Source organism: Phyllobates terribilis, unplaced genomic scaffold (assembly GCF_046119375.1).
Source record: "Phyllobates terribilis strain yellow unplaced genomic scaffold, ASM4611937v1 Scaffold_1__5_contigs__length_1240528914, whole genome shotgun sequence".
In the NCBI taxonomy this organism is placed as follows: Eukaryota; Metazoa; Chordata; class Amphibia; order Anura; family Dendrobatidae; genus Phyllobates; species Phyllobates terribilis.
This window is the reverse complement of record NW_027362761.1, coordinates 713,071,783-713,094,985: the sequence shown is the minus strand read 5'-3', so window position 1 is coordinate 713,094,985 and position 23,203 is coordinate 713,071,783. Positions and strand designations below refer to the sequence as shown.

At 45.7% G+C, this 23,203-nt stretch overlaps 1 protein-coding gene across 1 annotated transcript in view; it reads left to right on the top strand.

Moving 5' to 3' along the window:
* LOC141155527 (ran-binding protein 3-like) overlaps positions 1–23,203 on the top strand; it is an 87,743-nt gene that overhangs the window by 22,364 nt on the left and 42,176 nt on the right. The window contains 2 exon segments of the mRNA XM_073642423.1: positions 13,814–13,885; positions 15,875–15,940. Coding sequence (XP_073498524.1) covers positions 13,814–13,885; positions 15,875–15,940 — 138 coding nt within the window.

Here is a 23,203-nt window from a genome sequence, read left to right as displayed (position 1 = left end):
AGCTATTGAATCTGTTCTACACCTGGGTCACGATTATTTTTAGTGGTACATTTCTTGGGCCATTTGTTTTTTTTAAGACACTGTGTCTGCGAATTCTGATATACAGTGTCTTCAATAAAATGGCGCCGGATAGCGTGGTATGTGCATGCACTGACTGGCACCATTTCATTGAAGTATTGTGCTACAAAATTAAAGGGATCCTTTAATCAGAAATAACTCTATTAACCTGCAGGTTAAAAGCGTTATTATACTTCCCAGCAGCTGAGTGCAGTGAGGAGAAAATGAACTTTATTCTCCTCGCCAGCATTCGGTTTCAGTCATGGGAGCAGTGCCGGTTCGGTCACCTCTCTGTGTATACAGAGCGTCCGCTGTAACCGAGCCCCCAGCACTGACTGACACTGGCTCTACATTGAGGCCGGCTATCAGTCAGGGCCAGGATTACAGCGGTTGCTCTGTATACTCAAAGTAATGACTGAAACTGCACCGGGCCAGACCCCATGACTAAAACCGAATGCTCCTCCATCCTTGTACATGCTCTCTCCCCATCCTGGTATATGCTCTCTCCTCATCCTGGTATATGCTCTCTCCCTATCCTGGTATATGCTCCACCATCCTAGTTCCCCATTCTGGTACATGCTCCCAGTCCCCCCCGCCATCCTGGTATATGCTCTCCCATCCTCTGGTATACAGGGCTGTGGAGTCGGTAAGCCAAACCGCCGACTCCTCAATTTCCATGACTCTGACTCCACGACTCTGACTCCCTCATACATGGCTCATGTGTAAGTGATAAATTTCCTGTAGCACAGATTCATCTCAGCTAAAAGTCCGGACCCTTAGATCAGGAATAGGACAGACATTTATAGGACATTTCATAACTTTCCCAAATTGTTATAAAAAAATATTCCCCACAAACTGCATTGAACTATTGTACCCAATTTATTATATATTTTACGAGTCGGTCCATTTTATACCGATTCCACTAAAATAAGCACCTACTCTAACTCCACAGCCCTGCTGGTATATATTCCCCCATCCTGCTATATGCTTCCCCATCCTGGTATATATTCCCCATCCTGCCTGTTCTGCTGTTCTTCCATCCATACAAAAAAAAAAAAAACACTCCTACTCGCTTTTTCCCCTCTCCCTTGCAGCACATCCTCGAACTGGCTGGAGGAGTGTGGCGCTGGAGTTCGCACCTGCGTATGCATGAACTGCGACCCCACACTTATTCAACCTCACCAGAGATCATGGTATGTGTCCTTTTTTTCGGCATTCTCTGTCTATAGATGTGATCAGAACATCTGTGTGTTGCTCACATGACCTATCACATGATCTATCAAAGGGGGTCATGTGACATGTCACGTGATACATCGGGTACCTGGGGGAGTCTACACCTTCTAAACTGCCCGGGCCCCTGGCTACTCTTAATCCACCCCTGCTGGGTGCATCTATACAGATGCATAGATATAATGGGTGTGAGTGATGAAACATGTGATTTGTTTTTAACAAAGCGTACACAACAGCGGATATAAACTTGAACATTTTTTTATAATAACAAAATACAAATAACAACAACAAAAAACAAAAAAATTAGTGGCTGCCGCGCCGCTGTTGGGCCGCCACATACGTTGCCAACAGCACTTCATGCTGTCTGACTGTTTCTGTCAGTTTCGATATCATCCTCCGGTGTAATGCCAGCATTCTCCGGTGTGACGCCATCATCGTCCTGTGTGACGCCACGAGGTCGTCTAATATAGGGATTTCTACGGAGGGAATGGTAAAACTTAAGACTAATAATTCTGTACATTCATCTAATTAACAGGTACATGTTTGTTATTTAACACTTACGGTTTTCGGTTTGCTCGGGTGATGATGAGCTTAAGGACCACCCGGATCCTCTGGCATCACCGGCTAGGGAAAGACACAACACTTCATAGTACATGACAGCCCTATACTTTCCAAGTCGTATGCACCTTATTTTATGTGAAAGAATTACCTTAAGACAAAGCTGCACCCATATCACGGAGTGATGCTGGCGAGCCTGTAGGTGACGAGCCTGTAGGTGAGTCCTGCTGCGGCTCTGGGTCACCAGGTGACTCCTGCTGGGTTTCTGGGTCACCAGGTGACTCCTGCTGGGGCTCTGGGTCTGCAGGTGCTGGAGAAAAAATAAGTTATTACATACCAAAGGTACTGCACTGTAATTACAGTTGTAACCAATGTGCCTCCATATACTGTGCTAACTTATGTTAACAGCTGTGGCGTACCGCCAATGGCGGCAGACCACGCGACTGCTATGGGGCCCGTGAGCTGGGGGGGGGCCATAGTATTCGCCTCCCTCCTGCACTCCTAGCTCCGCAGCTTGATTGCCACCCGCAGGCTCTGTCTTCCGGCATGGCTGCGCGCAGTGCGCTGTGGGGCTGTGTGTTGTAGTAATGACACTGCAGGGGTGACACTGCGCCGTTAATTGTGCTGGTCACCCCTGCCCTCATTACTAGCAGACAGAGCTTTATAGCGCACTGCGTGCGGCCATGCCGAAAGATCGGCAATCAAACTGCGGAACGGGGGGGGGTGCAGAAGGGGACCCCGATGAAGGGAGGCCCCGAGAGGGGCCCTGATGAAGGGAGGTTACATGCGGTTTTCCCGCCAGGTAGAAGCGTTTGTGAGGCGTCTTTGCATGCATTTCTGCATGCTCGTTGACAAGCGCTTTCCACACGATTTTAGCATCACTTGGAAAGTGCTTGTCAAGTTGGTCACACTATATAAATCCATGCAACCGGCATGGATTTATATAGTGTGACCGAAAGAATGTTAATAAATAAAAGAAAAACTATAGTTACCCCCCGATGGCCCCCGCAGTCTTGCCACTCTTCTGTACTGGCTGCCAGCTGATCGCGGGACAATGCACTAGGACCTGCCGTCACATGACACCATCGGCGGCCCTGCACAGATGCCGGGGAAGAGGCCCGGGCCACGATAACGAATGGGCCCCTGTGATGGTCCAGGGCCCCGACACTTACCCGGGTACGCCGGGTGCTGACGCCGGCCCTGACAGTTGGGGTCAGCATACTTTGCCCTGGGAGGTGAGGTGGGGTACATTAGGGTCATCATACTGTGCATGTGGAGGAATTCACCATGGGGGTATCATACTGTGTTTGGGGGCACTTTTATTGGCATCATACTTTATGGGGCAATGCAAAAGGAATCTAGGACTTCAGCAGGAGGAAAATTACTATGTAAAGGCTGGAAAGTTGTGAGATCTGCTCGTCTGTGACCCCGACAATTATTTACATTTTTTTTTGAAGGGGGGCCCAATTAGAACTTCTGCTTTTTGGCCCCATGATTCATATGTACGCCCCTGATTAACACCACTCACCACGATGGGACTGGGTCTGTGACCGGATGCTGGTGATGCGGTCACTAGATCTGTACCTCAGATCCGCCAGCTTCTTTCGGATTTGGGTAGCGGAGCGCTGAACCCCCAATCTTCGGGCCAGGCCCCGACTGATCCTCTGCAGCACCGCCTGTTTATGGAGCACTGGATGTTCTGAGTGCTCATGGCACTCATAGTCCCTGCCATCCAGCTGTGCTATGAGGTAGCGCACCTCTGCATCCCCCCATGGAGTTGCCCTTCTACTGGCTGTCATATTGCCACCTCTCCTGACAAGCTAGGCCACAACTATGTCGTAAACCACGCCCACGACGCATCATCGCCGTAAAGAACGCCCACGACGCATCAACGTCTCCATAATGGCCGCGCGCGGCTTATTAGAGGACGCTACTGCGCGTGAAGGCAGCGGCCTGAATTATAAGTATCTCCGTCAGACTGGAGACGCTGCTGCGTTTTACAAATGACGCATTATTGATACAGCGTCTCCGGTCACACGGGAAGACTGGTCTGTTGGTGGTTTTAAGTATGGATATATATCTATATTTTTAGATAGGTATGCATACTTGTGTGTCTGTGACTATGTATGTGTATATGTAGGTATCTGTATATATGTGTGTATATGGGTGTAGATTTTTATGTATCTGAATATGTATGTGTATATGGATGTATCTGTATACATATAAGTACACCAGTGGCGTACCGCCATTGGCGGCAGACCACGCAACTGCTATGGGGCCCGTGAGCCGGCGGACCCCATAGCAGTCGCCCCCCTTCTGCAGCCCCCCGCTCCGCTGTTTGAATGCCGCCGCCGCCCACCGCCACTGTGTTCAGACATGGCCGTGCCCTGTGCGGCTGTGTCTTGTAGTAATGACGGCAGGGGCGACACTGCACCTTTAATTGTGCATGTGTCGTCCCTGCTGCGTCATTACTACAAGGCACAGCACACTGCGCGCGGCCATTCCTGAGTACAGTGCCGGCGGGCGGCGATTAATCAAACAGCGGAGCGGACGATTAATAATAAACACCTATAAACAAATATACTGCCACTGGTTTGACCACCCTGGGCACGGACCGGGTCGCCGCCACGGTGACTACAACCCCCCCCCTATCCTACAAAAGCCCGGCTCCGGGTTCCCCGCACACACCGCCCAGGGGGCGCGTCATGTTCAAATATGTACTTATCTGTGTATGTGCGTGTCTGCATACTGTGTTTGTGTGTGTACGTGCATGTCTGCATATGTGAAGGATGAGGGGGCAGGCTGGGCCCTGTGTTGTATACCTACATTTCTCCGCCGTATCTGTGCATCATGAATGGTGTATGTATTAAAGGGGCCACTGAGACTCTTTCGCCCGGGACCCACGAAAACCTGGAGCCGGCCCTGGTTGAAAGCAATGATGGAGGAGGGAACGTCATGTGACACTCCATCTCCCATCATTGCTCCTCTGCTTCTGACTAAGTGGCGTGATGACGTCTGAAGCAGCGGGGAACGAGGAGCGGTAAGTATGTATTTATTTATTTTTGTAAATCAGTGAGTACTGATAATACTGGAGGACTGGGGCTGCCTTTTACCCTATGCTGGGGGCTGCCTTTTACCCTATGTTGGGGGCTGCCTTTTACCCTATGGGGGGCTTCATAATACTGCGTGGAGGACCATGGGGAGTGCATTATACTGTGTGGAGGACCATGGGGAGTACATTATACTGTGTGGAGCACCATAGCGAGTGCATTATACTGTTTGGAGGACCATAGCGAGTGCATTATACTGTATGGAGGACCATGGGGAGTGCACATACTGTGTGGAGGACAATGACGAGTGCATTATACTGTGTGGAGGACCATAGTGAGTGCATTATACTGTTTGGAGGACCATGGGGAGTGCATTATACTGTGTGGAGGACCATATTGAGTGCATTATACTGTATGGAGGACCATGGGGAGTGCATTATACTCAATGGAGTGTGGAGAGGTGTGGGGGCCATTATACTGTATGTAGGCCCACTATACTGCATGGAAGGCTGTGTGGGGGTCACAGTTGGTGGATTATACTGTGTTGGGGTCACCATACTTTGCCCTGGGAGTTGAGGTGGGGTACAGTAGGCAGGGCTGTGGAGTCAGTAAGCCAAACCTCCGACTCCTCCATTTCCATGACACCGACTCCCTCTTACACGGCTCATGTGTAAGTGATAAATTTACTGCAGCACAGATTCATCTTCGCTAACAGTCCAGACCCGATCAGGAATAGAACATTTATAGGACATTTCATAACTTTCCCAAATTCTTATGAAAAAAATATTCCACACAAACTGCATTGAACTACTGTACCCAATTTATTATATATTTTAGGAGTCGGTCCATTTTATACCGACTCCCACTCTGACTCCACAGCCCTGACAGTAGGGTCATTACACTGTGCATGTGGAGGCTAAAGAGGAGGAATTCACCATCGTGGTATCATACTGTGTTAAGGGGGACACTTTTGTTGGCATCACATTTTATGGGGCTATGAAAGAGGAATCTAGGAGTTCAGCAAGGAAGAAAATTGCTATGCAAAGGCTGGAAAGTTGTGAGATCTGCTCTTCTGTGCCCCCAACAATTATTTACATTTTTTTTTTTGGGGGGGGGGTCCCCAATTAGAACTTCTGCTATGGGGTCCCATGATTCCTATGTACGCCCCTGGAGTGCACGTATGTATATACGGGCCCTTACTACTGAAACAATGAGAAACAAAGCTCTTGCAAAGTAAAACACAGTTTATTAGACAAATCAGTACAAAACTGAAAGTAGTGTATAAATGTCAGTAGTTACCCGCTATAAGTTCTGATGCTGCCAAGTAACAGCACCAGGACCGTTAAAATACTGGCAGTAGTTGTCGCGGCAGGTCTTCGCATCATGGCTGTTTCTGCCATATCACGCTGGTTGAAGGCCTGCAATTGCAGGATCGTTTGCACGCCATTCACCGAGCTCTACTTCCCCATTGGCTAAGTCCACAGAGTCCACGAAGCCAGGCGGACAGTACCTAATTGCATCACGTCGACGAAGAAAGTTGTGAAGCGTGCAACAGGCCAAAACAACAGAGTCTATTGATGTAAGCTTCATGTTAATTGGCGTATGAAAAACTCTGAAGCGGTTGGCCATGATACCGAAGGTATTTTCTACAACACGACGTGCCCTTGACAAACGATAATTGAAAATTCTTCTTTCCTGTGTAAGACTTTTTTGGGGGAACGGTTTAATAAGATTGGGATGAAGTGGGAAGGCTTCATCGCCGACAAAAACAAAATTAAGGTTACCTGTAGTTTCTGAGTTGGGAGGCAAGTGTAGGTCACAGTTGTGCAATAGCTCTCCAAAAAGTGTGTGCTCTAAAACACCACCATCAGAAACCCTGCCGTTCATGCCAACATCTACATTTATAAATTCGTAATTGGCGTTAACAAGGGCCATCATGATGATGCTGAAATAGCCCTTATAATTATAAAAATAGGATCCGCTATTTGGTTGCTGAGTGATTCGGACATGTTTCCCGTCCAAAGCCCCACCACATTTAGGGAACTGCCACAGCTGCTCAAAATCAGAGGCAATCGTTTTCCATTCCTCCTCCGTGTTGGGAAACTGTATGTAACTACGTAGACTGTGGAAAATCGCATTACATGTCTCTGGAATTAGAACGCTGAGCATGGGCCTTGAAATGGCTGCAGAAAAATGCAAGTCTTGGAGTGAGCGTCCGGTGGCCAGGAATCTCAGCGTGACTGCCAATCTTTCATCTGCCGGAATGGCAGCACGCATCGCTGTATCCTTCCTTTGAATACGTGGCGTAACTCTTTCCAGTAACACTTTAAATGATTCCTCTGACATCCTTAGATAGTTGCGGAAATCATGAGGATTCTTCTCCTGAAGCTCTCTTACAAGTTGCATGTGGGACAATTCAGACCTCTTCTGCAGCCACTCTCTGGTCCACATGCGATGCTTTCGTTTGGAACGCCTCTGTAGCTTCCTTGCCTCATCTTGACGCCGAGCTTCCTCAACCAGCAATGCAGCAACCACAATAGCACACTGCCCGTCGTCCATGATGTGCAAACTGCAAACATAAAATGAAAAGATGAGAACACTTTCAACAAAACAATTAATGCAAGTATTTAAACTACATGAAAAATATCATGGAAAACCGTGTTCCATTCCGTTAGTGAGCGTGACAAAAAAACTGAAGCGGTTGGCCAGGACAGCGTGTCAGAAAACGTGCTGTGTGGGTGTGTGTGCACGAGACCCCTAAAATATCTGCCCATGCAAAAGCATATATATACAGATAGAAGCCAAGCCCTCCCTCCCTGAAAAGCAATGATAGCAGATAATTGGTAGATGTCCTATAAATGAATTAAAAATGGAAACTCATTTGAGACCCCAAACAATACCTACCTCGCTAAAGATGCCTGATTTCTTCAAAGTGGAGTCACAGCCGGAGAACGCTACAATGATCCGCAAAAATCAGGACTAGTCGAATGAACGGATATTAACAGCCCGGAGAATTCTGCTAGGATCTGCATTCCAGCACGAGGTCAGAAACAAAGGATGGAATTTCTATTCTGTTGCCTTCTTTATGCACGGCCGGAAATGAGAACGCTGTAGCGACCACCAATCGGGAACGAGGGGCGCGGAAAAGTCCAATTTATGCACGCCTACATGTCTCAGCTCTGAATCGCTAACGAGGTCGTTGGTTAGGTGTCAAATACAGCGATGCACACTGCCCAGCGGGAGCGCAACGACCCAGGAATGGTCCAGGAAGCTTTGTAACGATCAACGATCTCACAGCAGGGGCCTGATCGTTGCTACCTGTCAAACATAACGAGATCGCTAGCGAAATCGCTATTGCGCCACAAAACCCGTGACGTATCAACGATCTCGCTAGCGATCTCGTTATGTGTGACAGGGCCTTTACAAGAGGGAGGACATAGATAGAAAACAATTACAGTGGCTTGCGAAAGTATTCACCCCCTTTGCTTTTTACCTATTTTGTTACACTATAACTTGTTTTTAAATATTTTTGTAATCAGATTTGTGTGTGATGCATCAGCACTAAATAGTCTAAGGTGAAGTGAGAAAAATATAGACATAAATTAAGTTTATGGGATGAAATAACTAAAAATTGGCATGTGCGTATGTATTCACCCCTTTTGCGATGAAGCACCTAAAAATTTCTGGTGCAAGCAATTACCTTCATAAGTAACATGCTTAGTGAAAGGAAGTCCACCTGTGTGCAATCTAAGTGTCACGTTGTCTGACGGTATATACACACCTTTTCTGAACGGCCAAAGAGCATGCAACACTAACCAAACACCATGAAGACCAAGGAGATCTCCAAACAAGTCAAGAACAAAGTTGTTGAGAAGTACAAGTCAGGGTTGGCTTATAATCTTAAAAAAAACAAACAATATATATATCATCCCAATCTCTGAGGATCCCCCAGAGCACCATCACATCCATTATCAAATGGAATGAACTTGGTACCACAACAAACCTGCCAAGAGACAAGAGAGGGCTGCCCACCAAAATTCTCAGCCCGGGCAAGGAGGGCAGTAATCAGAGAGGCAGCACAGATACCAAAGGTAACCCTGAATGAGCTGCAGAGTTTCCAAGCAGACACTGGAGTATCTGTCCATTTGACAACAATAAGCCATACTCTCTATAGAGGTCACCTTTATGGAAGAGTGGCCAGAAAAAAAGCCTTTACTTACACACAAAAATTGTAAGGCTCATTTTGAGATTGCCAAAAGACATGTGGGAGACTCTCCAAATGTATGGAGGAAGGTGCTGTGATCAAATGAGACCAAAATGTAACTTTTTAGGGACCAAGGTGAACACTATGTCTGGTGCCAAACAAGCACAGCTCATTACCCCAAGAATACCATCCACACAGTGAACCATGGTGGTGTCCGCATCATGCTGTGGGGATGTTTTTTTGCAGCAGGGACAGGGCAAATGGTCCAAGTCGAGGGGAACCTGGATGGCGCGAAATCTGTTTGTCAGTGATTTGAGACTGGGACGGAGATTCACCTTCCAACAAGACAATGATCCAAAGCATACTGCTAAAGCAACACTCGAGTGGTTTAAGGAGAAATGTGTAAATGTTTTGGAGTGGCCTAGTCAAAGCCCAGACCTTAATCCAATTGAGAATCTGTGGTCAGACTTGAAGATTGCTGTTCACCAGAGGAAATCGTCTAACTTGAAGGAGCTTGAGCAGTTTTGCTTTGAGGAATTTGCAAACATACCAGTGGCAGGATGTGAAAAGCTCATAGAGACTTATCCAAAGCGACTTACAGCTGTAATTGTCGCAAAATGAGGCTGTACAAAGTACCGACTTTAGGGGGTGAATAGTTATGCACATTGACGTTTTCAGTTATTTTGTCCTATTTGTTTGCTTCACAATATAAAGAAAAGCAAATGTTCACAGTTGTAGGCATGTTCTTTACATGAACTGATGCGAACCCTAAAAAAAAACAAACTCGTAACAGTCCAATTCCAGGTTGTGAGGTGGAAAAACACGAAAGTGCCAATGGGGTGAATACTTTCACAAGCAACTGTAGCTGGGAATGTGCTCTGCACTGAACTGCTCAGCCACACCCCAGGTGCACTGATGTCACGCCAGGTGTGAGTGCAACACAGAGGGGAAAGGGAGCCCAGACACTAGGGAAAGGGGGAAGAGGTGGCCTCCTAATCTGGACTAGCTTCACTCTGTCTCCCCCTAACATCCCTTTACAGCCTCCGCAGCTGTCGCCGATAACGTGCCTCGCCCTACTATCCCTGGCTTAAGGTTATAGCTGGGGGTGGAGGGAGATGAGCACTAGTCAACCTCCGCTAGCACTCTAAAGACAAAAGGGGAAGACAATACAGGGGAATAACAACTTAGCTTTAGCTCACAGCCTCAAAACTCCCGAGAGAGTACACGATGCTTCTTCAGCTAAGTTCCAGGTAGAAATGAGTATTACCGGCGACGCCCATCTAGATACACCAGGTATGTATACACCCAGACTAAAGGGAGGTAGTTGCTGGTTCCTAAACACAGCCTACTATCTAGGCAGCTGTCTGCATTACCAAACTTTGAGATCTCCTGTAAACCACTACAGGGCGACTGTCTGTCACCTCTGACACACCCGTGGCAACTAAGTGCTTGTTTTTGGGTTGAACAATCATTTTGTGCTGACAGACTCACTTTAACTATTTCCAGGCCGCCCATAGACTTAAAACATCCAGGCAGTCTGCACTCTACTCTACAGTGACGTTTTAAAACATCACTGCCTGGTATAGCCGCTTCACGAGTGAAGGCAGAAGAGTTTTACAGTCTCTGCCTCCCATATTGCTACATGCACAGCGCTAAACAGTATAGGAAGTGCTAAGAGCTCTTTCTCATCCGGATCCAGTGGTCATGTGTCTAATCACTTAAATGCTGCAGTCACTATTAATAATGCGCCTGCCGCTGATCACTATTAACAAAATTTCATGGCGCATAAACAAATGGCTGTTCATAAAGTACTTTGTTGGCATGGATTTTTAAGGGATAAATTACACACTATACCCCCAACTAAAACACAACTTTCCATTGCTGTACCCAACTGATTGTCTGTTGCACTCAGAAGGTTTTTCACGCGTACTGTACCTGTAATGTGGCCTCCGTTTAATTTTAGTTTCCACCCTGCTTTCCTCTGTGCTATGCTATCAGGCCCATGATTCATCAGAACAGCATTTCATGGGCAATTAGAATCAGTATCTTATTAGCACATTGTCCACCAGACAAACGGGGCTTTTTACATCAGGTGAAAATTGACAAAATGATTTCTTGCCTTGAGTAATTTAGCATTTTTTTGACTAGTGGATAATGTGCTCATTTGTCGTGCTTCATATCTTTTACACAGATCAAAAAAACGTTTTTCGTCGGCAGGACATTAAAAAGATGTCCTGCTGATACTATGGAGAAGGGGGTTACAATCGATAGTTTCAATAACACCTGATGATTGCATCATGTAAAAGAACGCTGATCCTATCATCGGTCAATACGGGCAATATCTCCCACTTAAGAAACCATATCGTACCTCCGGCTTCAGAGGCGCAATGACATGGGTGTAGAAAGCCTTGCGCATGTGCGAGATTTGCAGAGAGCTGGTGATGTCTTCGGTTCTTGCAAATCATCTTATGTCCACAGGGGAATGATAACATGCTGAGTGGGACCACTCATCTAGAGAAACAAACGCCCCATCAACCAAAGGACATATTTGCAGATGATAATCATGCCCATATAGACAGCTTTAGGAGGCTAGAAATTACTGACATGACAGATTCCCTTTTAAAAAGACGTACCGTAGTTTAACATTTGAAGAGATTGACCTAGGATCCATAGCTTTTCTAAGAGTAACATTCTGCACATTTACGTCATTTACATGTGTCACACTCGTTTATAAGGATATATGATTATTATAATGTTGAGGTTCAGATTGCCACCGCAATTTTATTAGTTGGTGTGGATAGCCTCTAGAAAGCACATCTCTCTTGATTGTATCTGACTCCTCTCAGTGAAGTATTACATGGTTGACTGATTTTTCCTGACAATATAAGCTGATTACTGGAGCTTTAAGCAGAGGGACATCCTCTTTAAAGGGAGCCTGACAGTCTATTCATGCTGCCGAAATCACTGGCAGAATGAATCCGAGTCTGGTTGTGCGATTGCAGACAGGTATGTTTTTCTCTGAAAACATAGTTTGAAGAGCCTGTTGCGGACTATAGGGAGAGATGAGACCAGTCCAATGCAGCCCCTGGCCAGCTTCTCCCCTCACCACTCCAGTGTATTGGCATGTCTCTCTTGTGTGTACATAAAGAGAAATCTTTCAATCACCACCAGATGGTGGTGTGGCTCCTGAATAGTCTCGTCTCTCCCTATAGTTTCGGGCTGGATCCGGACTCTGTCAGCACAGAATGACTCTTCAAGCCAAGTACAGACGCTTGGTGCTTAACGGCGGGGCCAATCATTTAACTGCACCTTCCCACCAGCTTGGTTTCCATATATCCCAACCCTTCTTTGGCTCTATTAAGCCAGAGCTGTCAATCGAAGGGGGTGGAGATTGAGGGAAAACAAGCAAGTGGGAAGGTGTATGTAAATGATTGGCCCCTCCATGATGTACCGTGCGGCAGGACTTGATTTGAACAGTCATTCTGTGCTGACAGTCACTTTTAAACTGTTTTATCTGAAACACTGCAGTGTTTCAGAGAAGAACATACTTTGCAGTGATCATGCAGCAAGGCTGATTCGGGCTGCCTGTGATTCAGGCTGCCTGTATTGAGTTACTGGTAAAGTAAGATTTTCAAATAATACAAAGAAAAAAGAAGTATGTGTAGACAGACAAGGATCACCAAAATGTATGAATTCAAATAATTTTATTGTACAATTAACTAGATAAACATTCCAAAGCTAAAAACAGTTAAAAAGCACAACGCTTGGGCATAATAACAATCTGCAACATAATGTTATATTGGCTAAACCTCAAAAAGAGTCACCAGTAGAAATGGCTTAAACACCCATATTTAATACAGCATGGTACATCCTACCAATGTTAAACATGAATAGTAAAATAGCAGATGATACTCACGCTGCTAGACTTATTAATGCTGTGGGAACACCCATCAAAGGGATAAACATGTGCTAGCGATATAAAAGGACCCCCAACCCCACAAGTATCGCCCCTACTAGGTTGGCTTCATCAGGGGAAGAAATCACCATTTCCTTTTACACCTCTATTGTGTATTTATCTATACACGGTCACCTATGGCTAGTACTTTCACTTTGTGATCTTTGTGATTCCATTTGTGCATCTTTGATGGGTGATCCCACAGCCATCTTTGGTGGATAGTGCCTACAGCATTAATAAGTCTAGCAGTGTGAGTATCATCTGCTATTTTACTATTCATGTTTAACATTGGTAGGATGTACCATGCTGTATTAAATATGGGTGTTTAAGCCATTTCTACTGGTGAATTTTTGAGGTTTAGCCAATACAACCTTATGTTACGGGTTATTATGCCCAAGCGTTGTGCTTGTTAACTGTTTTTAGCTTTGGAATGTTTGTCTAGTTAATTGTACAATAAAATTATTTGAATTTACACATTTTGGTGATCCCGGTCTACACATACTTCTTTTTTCTTTGTATTAATGAACAATGGTGTTTCTGTATGTGACGGGTTGAGCACCATTGGATACTATTTAGGTGGTGCCCTCCACTTTTCTAACTATAGTAAAGTAAGATTTTAGCTTAAAGGGAGCCATAATCTAATGTCCTTTTTGATATTGCCATTTTAAATAATTTTAAATCATTTTAGTAGGGTGAATAACATTGTCTACTAACTAATTGCCTGACTTTATTTTATGACTTGTGAAATTTGTGTTGTAGTGACGAAGAACAATGTCTTTATGCCATCCAGCTTTTGTCAGCCTTCCACCGGAAACTCTGATTCTGAACCAGGTAAACGGCATATGAGAAAAGCTACCGTAGTCCTAAATGTGACTAGTCTTTTTGGTTGGGTAGGCTGTATGAATTGTTCACCTTGCAGGTGCTGTCATCTTTTTGGAAAACAGTCATTATCTTGCTAAGATACAGAATTTGTTCTCCTTGGTCAGCAACTTTACACTCTGGCTCTGGTCTTTGTTGTCTCGCCTTTGTTCTTGAAGTTATGTTCTCTCTAATGGTGCTTTCACAATGTATTTAAGCACCTGTTCAAGGGCTCCTGTTGGGGCTTAGATCTGAACCTCCCGCAACAAGGTATGCGGACGTATGTAGCGACTACGCCATAGACTATAATGGTGTTGACAGAGCGAACGTATTCTCTGCCGTGCATCATTTTTGAGAGTGTACACCTACTGGAGGCAATATGCAGGGGTTCGGACATGAGCCTCGCCGTGGCCAGTGAACGGGTGCCTGAACGAGTGTGAAAGCACCCTAACAATGACACTTACCGACTTAACAAACACATGCTCCACATGTAGTGATCGGTTTTCACCAGTGTCCAAATCTGAGGCCCAGAAAGTCTCAATCCCAGAAATAGGACCTCCTACTGTGTTGAGAAGAGGGTCCATCTTTGCTGTACTGGGAAAGAAGACCTGGGTGCACCTCTTTTCAATCATTTTAGGGGTTAAAAAAAACCTGCTTCTTAGCGGTTTTAAAAACTCTAATAGAAGTGAATGGATAGTCGCACATGTCCAACCTTCCTCCATGCAGCACAAAATGGGCAAAGTTTTTGACATAAGTGTGGAACCTTCATCTATCAGACTGATATTTTATGAATAGCTTAGATCATGAAACACACTAGGGCACGGATGTCAAACTCAAATACACTGAGGGTCAAAATAAAAAAAAAACGTGGACAAAGTTGTGCACCAACCTTGATTATATACTAAATGTCTACAATTGAGGACGGTTTTTCCTTATCAAATATTACGATGAACCTTCTCATATGGAAACAAGCTGAAAGGGGTTGTCACGAGCAAAGTACATTTTCATTAATAGATCTTAGAATCAAATAAGCACATAATCACAAATGGGGCCTACTGGAATAATATAATAAGTTATGTAAGAGCAGTAAAAAGCATATGGCCCAATGGCCTAATTTAAATATGTAATCACAATGGATAAAAAGACTTGAATTAAATAATACAGATAATAAAGTATGATGCCTAAACAAAGTGCCCCCCCCCTCCACACACACAGTATGATACACACCCCACAGTGAATTCCTCCACAGCACCCTCCACATGCAGTACCCTCCACATGCATGGTATGATGAACCTACTGTACCACCTCCCCAACAAAGTATGGTGACCTCAACACAGTATGATGCCCTAACTGTGATCCACACAGTATAATGGGCCCCACATAGTCCTCCATACAGTATAATTGGCCCTACATAGTCCTCCATACAGTGTAATGGGTCCCCGCGTACGGCGGTGCTCCGCACAGTGTAATGGGCCCCCGCGTGTGGCGGTGCTCCGCATAGTGTAATGGGCCCCCGTGTACGGCGGTGCTCTGCACAGTGTAATGGGCCCCCGTGTACGGCGGTGCTCCGCACAGTGTAATGGGCCCCCGCGTCCGGCGGCGCTCCGCACAGTGTATTGGGCCCCCGCGTACGGCGGTACTCCATACCTGCATTTTTGCAGGTTGGTAAACAATCCTCGCAGGGGCCATCTCACACTTATATTACCGACTGAGCAATATGTGTCCTGTCACAGATCCTGAATACAGCATCCGTTCCATTCTCTCAGACCGTGCAGTAATTGTGTGGTTGCAGTTTCAGTCAGAGCTCTGTGTGATGTATACTGAAAGTGTAGTGGTCGCAAAGTACATGTTAATGTTATGTTCACTTTGATTGCTGATCATTTGCTTTCTCTCTTCTCTTGATTTAGATTTTAATATCTAAGAAAATACAGTGTTGTTAACTGCTTGTAACTGTCTTTTTAGAGGAAAAAAACAGTGTCTTCAGACTTAAACCCCCTACTCTTATTCATGGACAGGCTCCCAGTGCAGGTACTGATGTGTTTTTTTTTTCTCTCTGTATGTTGGTGTGTTTGCCTGTTTTGGACGGGTCCCGTTTGATATACCGTATTTTTCGGACCAGAAGACACACCTAGGTTTTAAAGGAGGAAAATAGGGAAAAAAAATTAAGCAAAAAATGTGGTCATGATGCCCTGTTATGGGGGAGGGGGTCTGCTGCTGACACTGGTATTGGGGTAATGTCCCCCAATTCTGTTCATAGCCTCCATCCTGGTATGTATGGCCCCTCCTTCCTGGTATAAGTGGCCTCCATCCCATCCTGTTATGCATGGCACCCCTTTATCCCCCATCCTGGTATGCATGGCACCCCTCTGAGCCCCCATCCTGGTATGCATGGCACCCCTCTGAGCCCCCATCCTGGTATGCATGGCACCCCTCTGAGCCCCCATCCTGGTGTATGCATGGCACCCCTCTGAGCCCCCATCCTGATGTATGCATGGCACCCCTCTGAGCCCCCATCACGCTGCCTACAAACAAAAAAAAAAACACTCATACTCACCTCCTCTCTCCTCCAGTGCTGTCCCGCTCTGCTGCCGACACTCACTGTGTGAGCCGCGCATGGCACGGCGCGCATGGCGTCCCTGCCATGCGCCCTCACACAGTGTAAGACACTGTGCTGGAATAGTCACTGCTCCCCATGCCGGGACTCTGTGCGTGGAGAGCAGTGACCATTCAGTCTGTTCAATAGCCGGCACACTGTACCTCAGCGCGGCTCCTGCTGCCGCTCTGCGGTCAGTGTGCCTGCTATTAACCCCTTAATAACATCTGACGTACTAATACGCGTCTGTGCCCTGGGACTTAAGAGCCAGACCCGTATTAGTACGTCATCGCGATCGCGCGCGCACACAGGCTGTGCGGGCGCGATCGCCGCCGGGTGTCAGCTGATTGTCACAGCTGACACCCGGTACTATGTGCAGGGAGCGGTCACGCACCGCTCCCAGCACATTAACCCCCGCAATGCTGCGATCGAAGTCGATCGAAGTCGATCGCGGCATTGCGGGGGCAAGGGGAGGTGATCGGCGATACTCACCTCCTCTTCCGGCTTCCAGCGCAGTCTGCAAAGGCTTCCCGGGTGTTGCCATGACGACCCGATGTCGTCATGACAACATCCGGGTCACCAGAGAGCAGGAAGATTGCTTGGACATGCGCAGTGCATCTCCAAGCAATCTTCACACTGTGCACTTCTGACAGCCTTCATGGCATAGGGATGGTGCTCCATTCCTGTGCCATGCAGGCGATCAGAAAAAAAAAAGTGAAAGTCCCAGAGTGGGACAAAGTAATAAAGTGTATAAACTGTGTGAAAGTGGAAAAAAAAAAAAAAAAAAAAAGTGCAAAAATATTATAAAAAAATAAAAAAAATAATACACCAAAAATAAAAATATAATGTACCCATCAATAAATATTATTATAAAAAAAATAAAAAAAAAACAATAAAAGTACACATATTTGGTATCGCCGCGTCCGGAACAACCTGACCTATAAAACTGTCCCACTAGTTAACCCCTTCAGTGAACACGGTAAAAAAAAAAAAAAAAAAAACAAGCAAAAAACAATGCTTTATCACCATACCGCCAAACAAAAAGTGGAATAACACGCGATCAAAAAGACGCATATAAATAAAAATGATACCGCTGAAAACGTCATCTCGTCCCGCAAAAAACAAGCCGCCATATAGCTCCATCAGCCGAAAAATAAAAAAGTTATAGCTCTCAGAATAAAGCGATACTAAAAAATATTTTTTTCTATAAAATAGCTTTTATTGTGTATAAGCGCCAAAACATAGAAAAATGATACAAATGTGGTACCGCTGTAAACGTACTGACCCGAAGAGTAAAGCTGCCTCATCAATTTTACCACACGCGGAACAGAATAAAAAAAAAAAAAAAAACAATTCCTGAATTGTTGGTTTTTGTTTATTCTGCCTCCCAAAAATCGGAATAGAAAGCGATCAAAAAATGTCACGTGCCTGAAAATGGCACCGATAACAACGTCAAGTCATCCCGCAAAAAACGAGCCGTCACATGACTGTCTGCCAAAATCTGGAAAAATTATAGCTCTCAAAATATGGCGATGCAAAAACTAGATTTTACAAAAAATGCGTCTTTTAGTGTGTGACAGCTGTCAGTCATAAAAACCCCATATGATTCTGGCATTGCTGTAATCACACCGACCCGAAGAATAAAGTCGTCTAATCACTTATACCGCACAAGGAACGGCGTCAAAAATAAACTCTTGAGTTAGGATTGGGCTAGGGTTAGGGCTGGGTTTGGGGCTAGGGTTGTGCTGGGGCTAGGGTTGTGCTGGGGCTAAGGTTGTGCTGGGGCTAGGGTTGTGCTGGGGCTAGGGTTAGGGCTGGGGTTGGGATTTTTTTCAAAAGTAAGAAAAAAAGATGACGATATGGCGACTAGTGTTGAGAGCAAGTGCTCGCTACTTGAGTTTGCATCGGGTGCTCTGGTATGCATTTAGTATCGTGGGTATTTGAGTGACATGCTCGAGTCTCTGCCCCATATGCTTTGCGGCCAAAAAACTTTACGGGGATTGCCTGCCATGCACGAGCGATCCCCGCATGGTTTTTTTTGGGTGTATAATAACCGTGAAACATGCGGAGCAGGGACTCGAGCATGTCACTCGAGCACACGCTGTACATGGTGCATACCTGAGTACCCGATGCAAACTCAAGTAGCGAGCACTTGCGCTCAAGAATAATGACAACTTATTCAATATGATGACCTAATGTAAACAAATAATGTGCCGTACCTCTGGGTTCAAAATGTTCACTATACACCTTAATAAAATCTTTGAGGGGTATAGTTTCCAAAATGGGGACACTTGTGGGGGAGCTCCACTGTTTAGGCACATCACGGGCTCTCCAAACGCGACATGGTGTCCGCTAACAAATTGAATGGAAAATCGACTCAAATTGTTAGCGGACGCCATGTTGCGTTTGGAGAGCCCCTGTGTGCCCAAACATTGGAGCTCCCCCACAAGTGACCCCATTTTGGAAACTAGACCCCCCAAGGCACCTATCTAGATGCATAGTGAGCACTTAGAACCCCCAGGTGCTTCACAAATTGATTCGTAAAAATGAAAAAGTGAAAATAAAACACTTTTTCATTTTTATGAATCAATTTGTGAAGCACCTGGGGTTCCAAGTGCTCACTATGAATCTAGATAGGTGCCTTGGGGGTCTAGTTTCCAAAATGGGGTCACTTGTGGGGGAGCTCCAATGTTTGGGCACACAGGGACTCTCTAAATGCAACATGGTATCCGCTAACAAATTGAATGGAAAATCGGCTCAAATTGTTAGCGGACACCACATTGCGTTTGGAGAGCCCCTCTGTGCCCAAACTTTGGAGCTCCCCCACAAGTGACCCCATTTTGGAAACTAGACCCCCCAAGGCACCTTTCTAGATGCATAGTGAGCACTTGGAACCCCCAGGTGCTTCACAAATTGATTCGTAAAAATGAAAAAGTGAAAAAAAAAAACACTTTTTCATTTTTATGAATCAATTTGTGAAGCACCTGGGGTTCCAAGTGCTCACTATGAATCTAGATAGGTGCCTTGGGGGGTCTAGTTTCCAAAATGGGGTCACTTGTGGGGGAGCTCCAATGTTTGGGCACACAGGGACTCTCCAAATGCAACATGATATCCGCTAACAAATTGTCGGCTCAAATTGTTAGCGGATATCATGTTGCATTTGGAGAGTCCCTGTGTGCCCAAACATTGGAGCTCCTCCACAAGTGACCCCATTTTGGAAACTAGACCCCCCAAGGCACCTATCTAGATGCATAGTGAGCACTTGGAACCCCTAGGTGCTTCACAAATTAATTCGTAAAAATGAAAAAGTGTTTTTTTTTTCACTTTTTCATTATTACGAATCAATTTGTGAAGCACCTGGGGGTTCCAAGTGCTCACTATGCATCTAGAAAGGTGCCTTGGGGGGTCTAGTTTCCAAAATGGGGTCACTTGTGGGGGAGCTCCAAAGTTTGGGCACAGAGGGGCTCTCCAAACGCAATGTGGCGTCCGCTAACAATTTGAGCCGATTTTCCATTCAATTTGTTAGCGGATACCATGTTGCATTTAGAGAGTCCCTGTGTGCCCAAACATTGGAGCTCCCCCACAAGTGACCCCATTTTGGAAAGTAGACCCCCCAAGGCACCTATCTAGATGCATAGTGAGCACTTGGAACCCCCAGGTGCTTCACAAATTGATTCATAAAAATGAAAAAGTGTTTTTTTTTTCACTTTTTCATTGTTACGAATCAATTTGTGAAGCACCTGGGGGTTCCAAGTGCTCACTATGCATCTAGATAGGTGCCTTGGGGGGTCTGGTTTCCAAAATGGGGTCACTTGTGGGGAAGCTCCAATGTTTGGGCACACAGCAGCTCTCCAAACGCAACATGGTGTCGCTAACAATTTGAGCCAATTTTGCGTTAAATTTGTTAGCGGACACCATGTTGCATTTAGAGAGCCGCTGTGTGCCCAAATATTGGAGCTCCCCCACAAGTGACCCCATTTTGGAAACTAGACCACCCAAGGCACCTATCTAGATGCATAGTGAGCACTTGGAACCCTCAGGTGCTTCACAAATTGATTCATACAAATGAAAAAGTGTTTTTTTTTTCACTTTTTCATTGTTACGAATCAATTTGTGAAGCACCTGGGGGTTCCAAGTGCTCACTATGCATCTAGATAGGTGCCTTGGGGGGTCTAGTTTCCAAAATGGGGTCACTTGTGGGGGAGCTCCAATGTTTGGGCACACAGGGACTCTCTAAATGCAACATGGTGTCCTCTAACAAATTTAACGGAAAATCGGCTCAAATTGTTAGCGACACCATGTTGCGTTTGGAGAGCCGCTGTGTGCCCAAACATTGGAGCTCCCCCACAAGTGACCCCATTTTGGAAACTAGACCCCCCAAGGCACCTATCTAGATGCATTGTGAGCACTTGGAACCCTCAGGTGCTTCACAAATTGATTCATAAAAATGAAAAAGTGTTTTTTTTTTTCACTTTTTCATTGTTACGAATCAATTTGTGAAGCACCTGGGGGTTCCAAGTGCTCACTATGCATCTAGAAAGGTGCCTTGGGGGGTCTAGTTTCCAAAATGGGGTCACTTGTGGGGGAGCTCCAAAGTTTGGGCACACATGGGCTCTCCAAACACAACATGGCGTCCGCTAATTATTCAAGCAAATTTTACAATCAAAAAGTCAAATGGCGCTCCTTCCCTTCCGAGCCCTGCCGTGCGCCCAAACAGTATTTTTTCCCCAAATATTGGGTATCTGCGTGCCCAGGGGAAATTGCACAACAAATTTTGGGGTCCATTTTTTCTTGTTACCCCTGTGAGAATAAAAAAAATTGGGTCTAAAGTAACATTTTTGTGAAAAAAGTTAAATGTTCATTTTTTTCTTCCACATTCAAAAAATTCCTGTGAGCACCTGAAGGGTTAATAAAGTTCTTGAATGTGGTTTTGAGCACCTTGAGGGGTGCAGTTTTTAGAATGGTGTCACTTTTGGGTATTTTCTGTCATAAAGACCTCTCAAAGTGACTTCAAATGTGATGTGGTCCCTAAAAAAATGGTTTTGTAAATTTTGTTGGAAAAATGAGAAATCGCTGGTCAACTTTTAACCCTTATAGCTCCCTAACAAAAAAAAATTTTGGTTCCAAAATTGTGCTGATGTAAAGTAGACATGTGGGAAATGTTATTTATTAACTCTTTTGTGTGACATATCGCTCTGATTTCAGGGCTTAAAAATTCAAATTTTGAAAATTGCAAAATTTTCGCCAAATTTCCGTTTTTTTCACAAATAAACGCAAGTGATATCGAAGAAATTTTTCCACAATCATGAAGTACAATATGTCACGAAAAAACAATCTCAGAATCAGGGGGATCCGTTGAAGCGTTCCAGAGTAATTACCTCATAAAGTGACAGTGGTCAGAATTGTAAAAATTGGCCCGGTCATTAACGTGCAAACCACCCGCGGGGCTTAAGGGGTTAAAGACCATGGATATTCACTACAACCCATGGGAGTGGATTGTAGCGAATATTCATGAGCTTTAATAGCGGGCACACTGACCGCAGAGCGGCAGCAGGAGCCACGCTGCGGCTCCAGTGTGCTGGCTATTAAGAGAAATGAATATTCATTGCTCTCCACGCCCATGGGAATATTCATTTTCTTTAGTAGCGGGCACAGCTAGGCTGCAGCAGGCGGCTGCTGCCGCTCCCCCACACCCACCACCATGCGGCCATACAATAATATAGTATTCGGACTATAAGACGCACCCCCCACTTTCCTCCAAAATTTTGGTTTCCTTGGTTGTCATTATGCTGTTTGATTCCTAATGTTCTCAAACAAACCTCTTAGATATTCACAGAACAGCTGTAGTTATACTGAGAATGAATTACACGCAGGTGGACTCAATTTACTAATTATGTGACTCCTGGAGGCAATTTTATGTAGGGGAATCTGACTACAGGGGGCTGAATACAAATGCACTTCACAGATTTTCAGATTTCTATTTACTCTGTCGCCTCATTGGGGGACACAGGACCATGGGTGTTATGCTGCTGTCCACTAGGAGGCGACACTATGCTTAATCTGAAAAAGATTAACAGTGGCTCCTCCTCTGCACTATACACCCCTGGACGGCGTCAGCCATCTTCAGTTTTTGCTTAGTGTCGCAAGGAGGCACACCTAAAGATTTTTATTCCATTTTTTTCCGATTTTTTTCCGACGGAATTACAGATGAAGATAAGTGGGTCTCCTGCGAGACTCCCGGCATGGCTCCTTCCTCTGTCCCCTTTTATGGGGTGCACAGTTGAAGTCAAGACGTCTCCTTACCATGTCGCTCCTTCCCCAGTCCCTCGGGTGCTGGTCCGAAGTTGAGATCCCCCTCCTTCCCCAATTCCTTTTGGTCTCTGTGTTGAGGTTGAGGCGAGGATAACAGCCCCCTGATGGTGACAGCAGCACCCTCCCTAATCCCCCTCTGGGGGGTATTAGGTTGAGACACCTCAGGTAGGGCCTGTGCAGGCAGCAATCTGCAGCTCCCAGTAGCTGACACTCTGCGCCAAGTTCCAGGAATCCCAGCCCTGCTGCAGACTCCTGTTGGGGCCGGGGAACAGTGCAGGCAGACCAGGCATACATAGACACAGGCCTCCCCAGCCCTGTCTCTCTGCTGGCACCAGCGCTATGGTGCCTCAGGGGGACACTTTAATGGCTACTACCCCCACCGCCAG